Raw genomic sequence first — 14,962 nt, forward strand, 5'->3', positions numbered from 1 at the left:
GAGGCAAGATGGGAACAAGTGGGGAAAGGAAGAAGAGGTAAGAGGGAGTGGGGAAAACTACCAGAAGTTAGAACAATTGATTTTCATGTCATCAGGTAGGAGGCTACCCAGACAGGATAGGAGGTGATGCTCCTCCAATCTGAGAGTGGCCTTGCCGTGACAGTAGAAGAGGGCATGAACTGACATCTTGAAATGGGAGTAGGGACTGGAATTCAGATGGTTAACCACTGGGAAGTACTGCGTGTTGCAGATGGAGTGGAGGTGCTCGATAAAGTGGTCCCCTAATCTACACTGGGTCTCATCAATGTAGAGGAGGTCGCATCGGGAGCACTGAATAGAGCAGACAACCCCAATAGATTCAGAGGTGAAGTGCTGCCTCACCTGGAGGGACTGTTTGAGGTTCTGAATGTACGTAAGGGAGGAAGTGAATGGGCAATGGTAGCACTACTTCCACTTTCGGTAGGGAGGGAGATTAGTGGGGAGGTACGAATAGACAAGATAATCATGGAGAGAGTGATCCCTGCAGAAAGCAGAGAGCAGTGGGAGGGTTTAGGCATAAAGATGTATTTGGTGGCGGGATCCTATTGAAGATGGCAGAAGTTGCAGAGAACTGTGTGCTGGATGCGAAGGCTCTTGGGATGGTAGGCATGGACAAGAACTCCCAGCTCTATCCCTGTTCGTGTGGCAGGAGATGGGGTGAGTGCAGATGTCTGGAAATGGAGGAGATGCAGGTGAGGGCAGCGTGAATGGTAGAGGAAGGGAAACCATGTTCTTTGCAGACGGAGGGCATCTCTGATGTTCTGGAGATGAAAGCCTCACCCTGAGAACAGATTTGGAGGAGACGAAAGAACTGAGAAAAGGAAATGGCAATTTTAACAGATGACAAGGTGGGAAGAAGTATAGTCAAGATAGCTGTAAGAGTAGACAAGTTTATAAAAGATATTGGTAGACGGTTCATCCCCAGAGATTCAGAAAAGGGAGAGAAGTGTCAGAAATAGACTAACTGCACTTAAGACAGGGTTGTTCTCCTTGGAAGAGAAGAGGACATCAGATGGATAATAGTGTTTAAAAACAGAAGGGTATGGACAGATTAGATAGGTAGGGTAAAAACAAGATGACGTAGGATGGAGATGGTTGCAAGAATCTAACTGATTAGGGTCTGAACCGCTTTGCTAGGGGGTCATAATGGAGAAGAATTTAACTTTAGTGCTCAAGGGGTCTGGATAAGTATCTCAAAGAAAAGGATTTGTATGGCAGGGGGTTGTCATTAAACTGGAGAGAGGGGGAAAAAGATTTATGAGGCTGTTACTGGGACTGGAGAGGCTAGATACGTTAGGCATCTTTCTCCTGGAAGATGCGGGCAGCGTTGGAGACATTTATAAAATAATGAGGTACATCAATACGGTCACAGTAGGTAGGGGAGCCTGAAACTGAGCGTTTAGACTTGGTGGGCTCAGTGATCTCCATCTGAACTGTAATCCTGAAAACCCCAAATCTGTGTTGCTGCTGTTGTGCTGATTTGCTCAAGTTGCATTCAACATTACATCAACTGCAAGCGATAACAGAAATTTACCCAGATTGTTATCCGTAAAGCAAACTCACCAGGAACAGTTTGGGTGTAATTTGCCCTGACAGAGTTGACGAGATTGGTTGCCACACAGGTGAAGGTTCCACAGTCACGTTTTGAAGCCATAAGAGTTCTGTTCCCGTCCATTAGCTGGTGACGCTTCAAGATTTCCCCTCCATTGTACCGCCACTGATACTTAAGATGATCTCCGCTGACGTTACAGGTGAGTTGGATGGTGGAACTGAGGGAGCTGAAGTTGGCCAATATCATAGCGTCAGACAGCTCTTCTAAAGAGGAAAATAAGATTAATGAACTACAATTACTTAGATTAGATTATGAGGACACTCAGTCCTCATTTATTGTCATTTAGAAATGCATGCATTAAAAAATGATACAATGTTCCTCCAGAAAGATATCACAGAAACACAGGACTAACCAAGACTAACTGACAAAACCACATAATTATAACATATAGTTACAACAGTGCAAAGCAATACCGTAATTTGATAAGGAGCAGACCATGGGCATGGTAAAAAAAAAGTCTCAAGTCCCGATAGCTCCATCATCTCACGCACATGGAAGCGCCGCAAACTTGCCGATTCATTGGAGCACCCGACCACAGCCGACTCTGAGTCCGTCTGAAAACTTCAAGCCTCCGACCAGCCCTCCGACACCGAGCACTGAGCAGCATTTCTGTCGAGCGCTTTGACCCCGCCCCGGCCGCTGAGCAACAAGCAAAGCCGAGGACTCAGGGCCTTCCCCTCTGGGAGATTTCAGATCACACAGTAGCAGCGGCAGCGAAACAGGCATTTCAGAAGTTTCACCAGATGTTCCTCCGTGCTGTCACGTCTGTCTCCATCAAATCAGGATTGTGCACGGCATCCTACTTGACAGATAACAGACATCACCACCGGAGTGGCCGCTGCCAGCTGCGTCGCGTCGCCATCTTCTCCTCCCAAGTCTTGTGACAAAACTTTACTTGGTGCTTTGTATCAAATATGCAGGAAAAAATGAGCTGCCTTTATGCAACATGGTTGTATGTGCTACAACTTACACACGAGCAGCGCATTTTTAAAGTCAATTTATTTTGTAATTTCTCTTCAGCCGCAACAAAGAGGAAGGAGGCGGGTGAACAGGTAATAGGGCACTGGGAGGGAAACACAGGAGAGACAGGGGTGTCCCAGTCTTTTTCTGCAACTGTCTGTAAAGCGTTTGTGTTCTCCCTCTGACCACATGGATTTCCTCTGGGTGCTCTGGTTTCCTCCCACATTCCGAAGACGTAAGGGTTATGGTTAGAGAGATGTGGTCATGTTATGTAGCCAAAACCATGACAACTCTTATGTCAATGACCAACACATCCTCGGACTGTGTTCGTCATTGACACAAATGACTCATTTTAACCATATGCTTTGATGTACGTATGACAAATAGAGCTAATATTTAAATCAATGAAACGTAGCAGGTTAATGGTGGTCAAATTGGCCACTACATTGCTCCTTGTACACAGTGCCTAGAAAAAGTATTCAGCCCCCTTGGTAGTTTTCATGTTTTATTGTTGTACAACATTGAATCACAGTGGATTTAATTTGTTTTTTTTTCACACTGATCAACAGAAAAAGACTCGTGTCAAAGTGAAAACAAATCTCTACAAAGTGATCTAAATTAATTACAAATATAAAACACACAATAATTGACTGCGCAGGTATTCACCCCCTTTAATATGACACACCAAATCATCACTGGCATAGCCAATTGGTTTTAGAAATCACTTGATTAGTTAAACAGAGGTCACTGTGTGCAGTCAGGGTGTTTCAACTGATTGTAGTAAAAATACACTTTGTATCTGGAAGGTCCAACTGCTGGTGAATCAGCTCTGGGAGGAGTTACAAGCTTCAGTGGTTGAGATGGGAGAGACTGTGCATACAACAACTGTTGACCATGTGCTTCACCAGTCACAGCTTTATGGGAGAATGGCAAAGACAAGCCATTGCTGAAAAAAAAACTCACGTGAAATCTCGGCTAGAGTTTACCCGAGAGCATCTGGAGACTCTGAAGTCAGCTGGAAGAAGGTTCTATGGTTTGATGAAACCAAAATTGAGCTTTTTGGCCATCAGACTAAACACTGTTTGGTGCAAGGCAAACACCACACATCATCAAAAACACACCATCCTTCCGTGAAGCATGATGGTGGCTGCATCGTGCTGTGGGGATTCTTCACTGCAACAGGCTCTTGAAGACTTGTGAAAGTAGAGGTTAAAATTAATGCAGCAAAATACAGGGAAATCCTGGAGAAAAACCTGATGCAGTCTCCAAGAGAACTGCAACTTGGGAGAAGATTTGTTTTCCAGCAAGTCAATGAACCTAAGAATAAAGCCAAAGCTACACAGGCTTACATGGCCTAAAAGCAACAAAGTTATCGCCCTGGAGTGGCCAAGTCAGAGGCCAGACCTCCATACAACTGAGAATTCTTGGCTGGACTTGAAAAGGGTTATTCACTCACGATCCCCATGCAATCTCACAGAGCTTGAACAGTTTTGTGAAGAGGAATGGGGAAAAACTGCAGTGTCCAAATGTGCAAAGCGGGTAGAGCCCTATCCATACAGATTCAAGGCTGTAATTGCTGCCAAAGGTGCATCTACTAAATACTGATTTGAAAGGGCAATCAACTACTTTTTGTTTTATATTCGTAATTAATTTAGATCACTTTGTAGAGATCCATTTTTACTTTGACACACGTATACTTTTCGTTGGTCAGTGTCAAAAAAAAGACAAATTAAATCCTCTGTAATTCAATGTGGTAAAACAATAAAACATGAAAACTTCTGGGGGGCCAGGGTGAATACTTTTTATAGAAACTGTAGGTGACTGGTAAAACCTATAAGGAGCTGATGCAAATGTGGAGAGGGTAAACTGGGATTAGTAAAATGTGATTAGTGCAGGATTAATGTAGATGGGTGTAGACACTGTTGGCCAAATGAATTGTTCCTGTGCTTGATGACGATATGTGAATGACAATGGACCTAAAGGCCTGGTTCACAAAGGTCCAGAGCTTTCTTGGGATTGGCAAGGCAAGTTTATCATTTAGCTATATACACATAGCACACAATAATTTATAAAGACAAGGATAAAATTTTAAAATATTTTAAAAGGAACAGCCCTTTTCAAGTCCAGCCAAGATACAATATTTAGAACATTAAATATTGTAAGGTATGGAACAGATTAACCAGTGGCATTTTGAATACAATGTGGCAGGGAGTTCAGAAACCTAATGGCCTAGGGGAAGAAAGTATTTCATCCTATCCATTCATGCTTTTATGCATCGTAGTCTCCTGCATGATGGTAGAAAGTCAATGACGATGCTGGATGAATGGGGGGGGGGGGGAATCCTCAATAATACTAAGAGCACTCCTGATAAATGACCCTGATGGATGATAGGGAGACCCTCATGATCCTCTCAGCTGTTCTCACTGTACTTTGTAGGGACTTCTGGTCTGATGCTCGACTGCTCCCATACCAAATGGAGATGCAACTTGTCAAGACACTCTCAAAAGTGCTCCTGTAAAACAGAGTTAGATAGGGAGGAGGTGGGGGAGGAGGGAGAACCTGGCTTGCCTCAATCTTCTTAGGAAGTAGAGATGCTGCTGTGCCTTATTGCTCAGGGAGGTGATATTAAGGGACCAGGTGAGGTCATCCTTGATGTGAACTCCCAGGAATTTGGTGCACTTAACTCTCCCTACATGGGGAGTGATGTATTCACAGAGGGGGATGGTTTGTCTGCATCTTTCTGAAGTCCACAAGGTTTCCTTGGTCTTCTCCATGTTCTTCTTACACCAATCCACCAGCCACTCCACTTCCTCTCTATACTCCTAGTCATCGTTCCCGATAGGCCAACCACTGTTGTGTCATCTGCAAACTCGACGACGCGGTTTGAACTGGATCTCGCGATCACTCTGCATCAGCAGCGTGAACGGTATTAGGCTGGGCACACAGCCCCGGGGAGCAGCAGTGCTCAGCATAACGGGATGAGAAATGTTGCTGCCAGTGATTGTACCCCTGTGGCTTCCGGTTCTCAAACCTGCTGCCAGCGCAAGCTGGATTTCCTCTCTCAACTCCTGATAGCACTCAGAATTCTGAAAACTTCTACCAGCTTCCTGATTTGCCTGGCCCGACTGAAATGTTGGATACTTCCTCAAATTCCATTAAATCCTCCTAAAGACCAGGTATCTTCCTAGGTGCAATGCCAAGGACACTTCAATTTCCTTGCCCCTGTTTTCTGTTAACACACTTTCCCGGCTGCCCCCCACACCCCACCTCATCACCTTGAGCTGACTCAAAGCTTCAACATAGCCCCTGAACAGGAGGTCGTCAGTGTTTGTCAACGTCATAGAGCACGGAAACAGGCCTGTTAACTCAACTCCTCCATGCTGACCATGATGTCTAACCACGCTAGTCTAATTTTCCTGCATCTGGCCCACACACCTTTTAATCCAAGTACCTGTACAAATGTCAATTAATCGCTGTAATTGTACTTGCCTGGAAAGCTTCCTCCGAATGCTCATTCCTCATATGCAAAATAGTTTTCAGAGTTCTCTGGGTCTTCATTCCTCCCTCTCTTTCTGGAGCATCCTCCAGACCCAAACACCAATCTTAATGCCGTTCATCTTCCCCACAGGCAACTTACTAATGTCCTAGTCTCTGCCTCAGCAATAAGGGTCACGAAAAGTAGAACACATTGCTGATTTCACAAGTATATTGTCACAGACATACTTCAGAGTGGGGTGGGGGAGAATGGAATGGGACTGAGGCTCAGCAGAGACTGCAATAATCCTACTGTTTCATTTGCACACCTTTCTCCCCTCACCTTCCATCCTCCCTCCAATTGAATTCTGCAGTTTTCCCATCAGTCCACACTACCACTTCACCCCCTCCCCCAAAATTCAACCCTCAGGTCAGACAACAGTTCTTCATCTCGCACCTCACCAGTCCAGGGATAGATGCCGGACCATTTTGCCGTGCAGGCTTCCCTGTGGGCTGCCAGATGTATCATAGCCGCCTTGGCTGAATGAACAGCTACATTCAACTTCCGTATTTTGGTCTTTAGGTCCGATATCCCACTTATCCTCAAACAGAAACAACGGCAGGCAATTTGATGAGTATTTCACATATAGCATCACAAATAAGCAAGATAACTCACCGTAAACATGCAAAACTACTTCTTTCTTCTTTTCTCCCTGTACATATACGATGTAAATTCCTTCATCACGGCGTTCCAGTGGATTTATCGTCAGCGCGCAATTAGAAATATTGAACTGTAAACGGTGTTCGAACTGTTCACTTGGAAACATGGAAGATCTACTAGGGACATGATCTAAAATAACCAGAGATTTGGTGCTATTCCAATTTTTCCACTCCCAAACAACTTCTTCCTTGCTGCGATTGACTGTAAATTTGGGATCCAGTAACATCGAAGAGCCAAAGCTGCCAGTCGCTACTTCCCTTCCACCTGATTTGGATAAGAAATGTAATCAATTATGCTGCATTAACAAGAAAAATATTTAGATAATGCACAAGCAGCCTAACCTCAGCAAATGAGTGCATTTTTTTTTCCCAAAAATACTTTATTCAGAAATATTACAAAATAAAAATAATTACATACAGGAAAAGAAAACCATTCGTTGACTGAGTCCTTATTCAATACAGTTATTAACAATAAAAATTTTGCGTTGACTCTCTGTTCGTTTACAAATGAAAGATGTTTACAGTAAATCATGCGTTTACTCTCAACCCTTGGTCAAGAGTTAAGACTTATTAACATTCAAAATTTTCAACAATAAAGGCAGGCAATGGCTCTAATACTTTCCCAAATTAACAATTCCACCCACTCCTTGGGCACCATGTTGATTATCTGTCCACACCGCTGATGAGGGTCGGTCTCCTCCCCACCCAACCTCTCCCCCTCCTACGGGTGATGAACGTTAAACTGTGGTCCTTCCCCACCGGGCCTTTGCGGTGGCCGCACCAAGTTTGAGTGCATCCCTCAGAACGTACTCCTGCAGACAAGAGTGTGCCAGTCGGCAGCATTCAGTCACGGACATCTCTGTCAGCTGGCAGACCATCAAGTTTCGGGCCGACCACAGAGCGTCTTTCACCGAATTGATGATCTGCCAGCAGCACTGGATGTTGGTCTCCGTGTGCGTCCCCGGGAACAGCCCGTAGATCACGGAGTCCTCGGTAACGCAGCTGCTGGGCATGAATCTTAGTACTGTCCCTTCCATTCTCTTCCACACCTTCTTTGCGAACCCACAGTGTGCAAAGAGGTGAGCCACCGACTCCACCCCATTACAGTCCTCCCGTGAGCAGTGGGGTGTGGAGGAACCGTTCCGGGCGTACAGGAGGGATCTGACTGGGAGGGCCCCTCTCACCGCCAGCCAGGCGAGGTCTTTGTGCCTGTTGGTGAGATCTGGCGATGAGGCATTTTGCCAGATGAACTGGACGGTCTGCTCAGGGAACCACGCCACTGTGTCCATCACGTCCTTCTCCTGCAGTGCCTGCAGGACACTACGTGCCGACCACTGCCTGATGGCCCTGTGGTCAAATGCATTGGTCTTGAAGAATTTTTCTACGAAGGACAGGTAAGGGGGCAACAACCAGCTGACGGGGGCGTTGCGCGGGAGTGGGGCCAGACCCATCCTTCGTAGCCAGGGCGACAGGTAGAACCTGGGCACATAGTAGTACTTTGTGCCCACGTATCTGGGATCCACGCACAACCTGATGCAGCCACACACGAAGCTGGCCATCAGGGTGAGGGCGACATTGGGGACGTTCTTGCCCCCATTGTCCAGGGACTTGTGCATGGCGGTCCGTCTCACCCGCTCCATCTTGGATCCCCAGACGAATCTGAAGACAGCCCGGGTGATTTCCGAGCTGTAGGAGCGGGGGACGGGCCAGACCTGCGCCAAGTACAGCAGCCCTGAGAGCCCCTCACACCTGATGACCAGGTTCTTGCCCGTTATCGACAGGGAGCGCCCTCCCCACAGTCCCAGTTTCTGTTTCACCTTGGCAGTCCGCTCCCGCCAGTTCCTGTTGCACGACTCGGCCCCTCCGAACCAGATCCCCAACACCTTCATGTGGTCAGACCTGATGGTGAAGGGGACGCTGGATCGGTCTGGCCAGTTGCCGAAGAGCATGGCTTCGCTCTTCGTGCGGTTGAGCCTGGCCCCCGTCGCTAGCTCGAACTGTTCGCAGATGCTGATCAGCCTACGAACTGACCTCGGATCAGAGCAGAAGACGGTGACGTCGTCCATGTACAGGGAGGTTTTCACTTGGGTCCCTCCACTGCCTGGCAGCGTCACCCCTCTTATGCCCTCATCCCTCCTGATGGCCTCGGCAAAGGGCTCTATACAGCAGACAAACAAGACAGGGGAGAGGGGACAGCCCTGCCTGACTCCAGACCTGATGGGGAAGCTGTCTGTTTCCCACCCGTTGACCTGGACTGCACTACGGATGTCTGTGTAGAGCAGTCTGATCCAATTCCGGATTCCCTCCCCAAATCTCATTTTGGAGAGCACGTCCGCCATGTACGTGTGCGATCAGGGACTGCTCATTGGGCTTTAGGACCAGATACGTGGGTCTAGAGTCACAGAGCACTACAGTAGAGACTACAGTACAGTAGGTCCGGGTGACTAACGTATCTTTAGGCCTTTCAGCTTTTTGAGCACCTTCTCTCTTGTAATAGTAACTGCACCCATTTCTCTTCCTTCACACAACCTCAGGCATACTGCTACAGTCTTCCACAATGAAGACTGATGCAAAATACTCATTTATTTCATCTATCATCTCCTTGTCCCCTGTTATTACTGCTCCAGCCTCATTTTCTAGCGGTTCTATATCCACTCTCAGCTCTTTTTTTTTTACATACTTGAAAAAGCTTTTACTATCTATCCACTTTGATATTGTTTGCTAGCTTGCTTTCATATTTCATCTTTTCCTTCCTAATGATTCTTTTATAGTTACTCTCTGTAGGGTTTTAAAACCTTCCCAGTCCTTTGCCTTCCTGATAATGTTTGCTTTGTTCTAAGCCCTCTCTTTTGCTTTTACATTAGTTTTGACTTCCTTTTTCAGCCATGGTCATACTATTTGCCATTTGAGTATTTTTTTTTTTGTTTTTGGAATACATCTACCCTGTACCTTCCTCATTTTTCCCAGAAAATCATGCCATTGCTGCTCTGTTCATTCCTGCCAGCATCTCCTTCCAATTTACTTTGGCCAACTCCTCTCTCATACCACTGTAATTCCCTTTACTCCAGTGAAATACTGCTACTTTAATTTCTCCCTACCAAATTTCAAGTTGAACTCAATCATATTGTGATCACTGCCTCCTAAGGGTTCTTTTACCTGTAGCTCCCTAATCAACTCTGGTTCATTACATAACCACCCAAACCAGTATAGCCAATCCCCTAGTAGGCTCAACAAAAAACTGCTCTAAAAAGCCATCTTTATACTTTACTGTCGCCAGACAATTGATACTAGAACGTAAAATCATCACAGCGATATTTGATTCTGCATTTTCCGCTCCCTGGATTACAAATTTTAAATATTAAAAATAGTACAAATTAGTAAATATTAAAAATTTAAATTATAAATCGTAAATAGAAAATAGAAAAATGTAAAGTAAGGTAGTGCAAAAAAACCGAGAGGCAGGTCCGGATATTTGGAGAGTACGGCCCAGATCCGTTCAGTAGTCTTATCACAGTTGGAAAGAAGCTGTTCCCAAATCTGACCGTATGAGTCTTCAAGCTCCTGAGCCTTCTTCCGGAGGGAAGAGGGACGAAAAGTGTGTTGGCTGGGTGGGTCGTGTCCTTGATTATCCTGGCAGCACTGCTTCAACAGCATGCAGTGTAAAGTGAGTCCAAGAACGGAAGATTGGTTTGTGTGATGTGCTGCGCCGTGTTCACGATCTTCTGCAGCTTCTCTCGGTCCTGGACAGGACAACTTCCATACCAGGTTGTGATGCACCCCAGAAGAATGCTTTCTACAGTGTATCTATAAAAATTAGTGGGCGCTTTAGGGGACAGGCCAAATTTCTTTAGTTTTCTCAGGAAGTAAAGGTGCTGGTGGGCCTTCTTGGCAGTGAACTCTGCTTGGTTGGACCAAGTCAGGTCATTTGTGATATTGACCCCAAGGAACTTAAAGCTTTTGATATCTTGTAGGCATTCAACCAACTCACACTCTTGAGCTCCATTACCAACCTGATTTTTGCAATTGACATGCATGTTGAAACTTCCCATGACTATCATAACATTGCCCTTTTGACACACCTTTTCTATTTCCCATCGTAATCTATGGTCCACATCCCAGCTACTGTTGGGAGACCTGTATTTAACTGCCAGAGTCTTTTACTTTTACTCTTGCAGTTTCTTAACTCAACCCACAAGGATTCAACATCTTCTGTTCCTATGTCACATCTTTCTACTGATTTGATACCATTCTTTACCAGAAGAGCCATGACACCCACTCTCCCTACCTTCCTATCCCTCCGATACAACGTGTAACCTTGGACTTTCGGCTCCCAACTACAACCATCCTTCAGCCATGATCCAGTGATGTCCACAACATCATACCTGGCAATCTGTAATAGCACAACAAGATCATCCAGCTTATTCCTTATGCTCCGTGCATTGAGATATAACACTTTATGAGTACCGTGTTTGCTACCCTTTTTGATTCTGCATGCCTAATGCACTGATATTCACCCTGCTGGCTGCAACTTTGTCCCATCATCTGCCTGCCCTTCCTGACAGTATGGCTGCTCGCTATCTTTGCTTTTTTACCATCCGTCCTACCCCGAGTCCCTTCACTCTGGTTCCCACCCCTTGCCAAATTCGTTTAAACCCTCCCCAACAGCTCTAACAAACCTGCCCGCAGGCATATTGGTCCCCCATCGGGTTTCAGATGACAGCCTTGGTATTCGTGTGATCCCAAAACTAGGTAAGCGTTAAACTGCATTTGCAGGAGCTATCCCTTCCAGTACGACTGCACATCTACAGTCCAATCCAAGCAGGATCTACTTCTGTCATATCCACCCCTTCACAGTCAGGCTACTGGCTGCCAAAGTATCACCTCCATTTTCCATTTCAGTTGTGAAGTGACCCAGTAACTAGCATTGAAACAATCAGGTACACAGGAGTATGGAACTGATGTGACCGTGCTGGAAGGGGCGTAGAACAGACTCACCAGGACGTTGCTTAAAATGGAGCAGTTCCGCTATGCAGAGAGTGGAGAAGCTACATCTGTTTTCTCTAGAGAGGAGGCTATAAAGGGACATGCTTGAGGTATATAAAATTGAGGGGTATAGACAGAGTAAACTGAAGGAACCTTTCCCTTATTCAAGAGGTAGATAAATTGTGCTGTAGGTTTTCTGTTTCTAAAACAAGAAGATATAGATTTTGGATAATGTGGAAAAGATCTAAAGGGAATATGAGGCAGCTTTCTTCACCAGGGTGTAGCAGTATTTGGAATACACTTCCCGAGGGTAAGTGAAGCTGGGTCAGTGGCAGCATTCAAATGTTGCATTATCTGTCCCTCTCGCCACCGTGGTAAAGCAGCAGGCATACTCAAAAACCCAACCACACCTTGTAAATACAAGAGAAGATCTCCAGATGCTGGAAATCCAAGCAACACACACACAAAATGCTGGAGGAACTCAGCAGATCAGGCAGCATCTATAGAAAAAAAAAAGTACAATGTACAGTAGAGAGAGAGAGAGAGAGAAAAACACAAGGTGATAGGTAAAACTGGGAGGGAGAGGGATGAAGTAAAGAGCTGGGAAGTTGATTGGTGAAAGAGATACAGGGTTGGAGAAGGGGGAGTCTGATAGGATAAAAAAAAAGAAAGCCCATGGAAGAAAGAAAAGGGGGAAGAGCACCAGAGGGAGGCGATGGGCAGGCAAGCAGACAAGATGAGAGAGGGAAAAGGGGATGGGTTATGGTGATGTGGGGGCATTACCTGAAGTTTGAGAAATCAATGTTCGTGCCATCAGTTTGGAGGCTATCCAGACAGAATATAAGGTGTTGTTCCTCCAACTTGAGTGTGGCCTCATCATGACCGTACAGGAGGCTATGGATTGACATTTCGGAATGGGAATGGGAAGTGGAATTAAAATAGATGGCCACTTGGAGATCCTGCTTCTTCTGGCAGATGGAGCATAAATGCTAGGCGAAGCAGTCTTCCAATCTACATCAGGTCTCACTGATATATAGGACGCCACAGCGGGAGCACTGGACACAGTATATAACCCCAACAGACTCACAGGTGAAGTGTCACCTTACCTGGAAGGACTGTTTAGGGTCCTGAATGGTAGTGATGGAGGAGGTATAGGGGCAGGTGTAGGACTTGTTCCTCTTGCAAGGGTAGGGAAGTCAGTGGGGAAGGACGAATGAACAAGGGAGTCATGTAGGGAGTGATACCTGCAGAAAGCAAAGAGTGCGGGGGAGGGAAAGATGTGCTTGGTGGTGGGATCCCATTGGAGATGGTGGAAGTTGTTTAGAATTATGTGCTGGATGCAGAGGTTGGTGGGGTGGTAGGAGAGGACAAGAGGAACCCCATCCCTGGTGTGGTGGCAGGAGGATGGGGTGAGGGCAGACATGTGCGAAATGGCAGCGTTGTTGGTGGAGGAAGGAAAGCCCCTTTCTTTGAAGGAGGAAGACACCTTCTTAGTTCTGCATTGAAAAACCTCATCCGGAGAGCAGATGCAGTGGAAACAGAGGACGTGAGAGAAGGGGATGGCATTTTTACAACTAACAGCATGGGAAGAGGTATAGTCTAGGTAGCTGTGAGAGTCCATGGGTTTGTAATAGACATCAGTAGATAAGCTATCTCCAGAGTTAGAGAATGAGATCTAGCAATGGGAAGGAAGTATTGGGAATAGACCAGGTAAATTTAAGGGAAGGGTGGAAGTTGGAGGCAAAGTTGATGAAGCGACGAGCTCAGCATGTGTTAAAGACAGCTTCTACCTGCAATTATAAGACTATTCAATGGTTTCCTAGCATTGGACTCTTGACTTCTATCTACCTTGTTATCATCTTGCACCATGTTGTCTACCTACAGTGTGTTTTCTCTGTAGTTATTGCACTTCATCCTGCAATCTGTTAAAGTTTACCCTGATGCTTCCTCAACACATCGTGTAATAAATTGATCTGGACGAAAACTATGAAAGACAAGCTCCGCACTGATTACATGGGGCAATAACAAACCATTCCAATTCATGTGCAGATGGACACTTGGGCAAGAAGGCCACGTACCAAGCGCTGGGCAATGGGATTAACATGGATGGGTGCCCACTGGCGGGCATGGACTCATTTGAGGAAACGGCCTGATTTCATGCAGGTTATCTTTCAGGAACAACAAGCTGGAAGTGTGCAGTGAGACAAGCAGCTTCCGAGGAACCTTTCAGTCTCCATTGCTCCATCCACAACAGGCAGGGTTTCCCAATGGCAAACCAATTTAATCTTACTTCCCACTCCGACATGTCGATCCATGGCCTCCACTATTGCCTTGAAGAGGCCTTTTGAAGATTGGAGGAGGAAAACTTCATGTTCTATCTGGATTAACTCCAACCAGAACATTAATTTGTCTAACCTGGTAATTCCTCCTCGCTCCCCCTTTCCCTTTTTCTATTCTGGATACTGTTTTCCCACTTACCCCTTCTCTTCACCTGCCTATCCTGAACATGTTCTCCAATGGCCCACTCTGCTCTCCTATCAGATTCCTTCTTATTCAGCCCTTTACCTTTTCTGCCCATCACATCATTCCTCTCCCCCACCCACCTACCTTCATCCTCACTTGGCTTCATCTATCTCCCCATCTTCCCACCAACTTAACCAGTGGTAGGGTTACTCTTGTCCTTACCTACCTCCCGTGAGCTTCTGTATCTAACACATCATTCTCCGCAACTTCCTCCGCTCGAAAGGGATCCTACGACTAAACATATCTTTACCTTCCCCCAACACCCCACACACACTTTCTGCGGGGATCACTCCCTCTGTGATTCCATTGTCCATTCGTCCCTCCCCACTAATCTTCCTCATGGCACATCCTTGCAAGTGGCCAAAGTACTACCCCTCCCTCACCTCCATTGTGGGAGCTAAACAGCCCGTCCGGGTGAGGCGGCACTTCACCTGTGAATTTGCTGGGGTTGCATTGCTGGTGACAGACCAGTTGCACATATTAGACCAATGTTATTTTTAACCTTAATTGTCAAGTATGGAGCAGATGCCACTGAAGCAAACCAATCACTCTGCTCTTGAAGGCCAGTACGGCTCTCCTCCTGATTTACAAACAGTAATTCAACCACTCTTCATCACAGGACAGTTGGCAAAATAATACCGCCCGTGTCTC

At 46.0% G+C, this 14,962-nt stretch overlaps 1 protein-coding gene across 7 annotated transcripts in view; it reads right to left on the bottom strand.

The window, feature by feature from the left end:
- LOC140198067 (uncharacterized) overlaps nucleotides 1-14,962 on the bottom strand; it is a 63,127-nt gene that overhangs the window by 18,762 nt on the left and 29,403 nt on the right. For all 7 annotated transcript variants that reach the window (XR_011886093.1, XR_011886092.1, XM_072258938.1 and 4 more), the window contains exons 2-3: nucleotides 6,762-7,070; nucleotides 1,603-1,854 (exon numbers count right to left, since the gene is read on the bottom strand). Coding sequence is in view for 5 of the 7 variants with exons in the window: in XM_072258937.1 (XP_072115038.1) it covers nucleotides 1,603-1,854; nucleotides 6,762-7,070 (561 nt within the window). In the remaining 2 variants the exon portion in view is untranslated. The remainder of the gene's footprint in view (nucleotides 1-1,602; nucleotides 1,855-6,761; nucleotides 7,071-14,962) is intronic.

Source organism: Mobula birostris, chromosome 5 (genome assembly GCF_030028105.1).
Source record: "Mobula birostris isolate sMobBir1 chromosome 5, sMobBir1.hap1, whole genome shotgun sequence".
NCBI lineage: Eukaryota > Metazoa > Chordata > Chondrichthyes > Myliobatiformes > Myliobatidae > Mobula > Mobula birostris.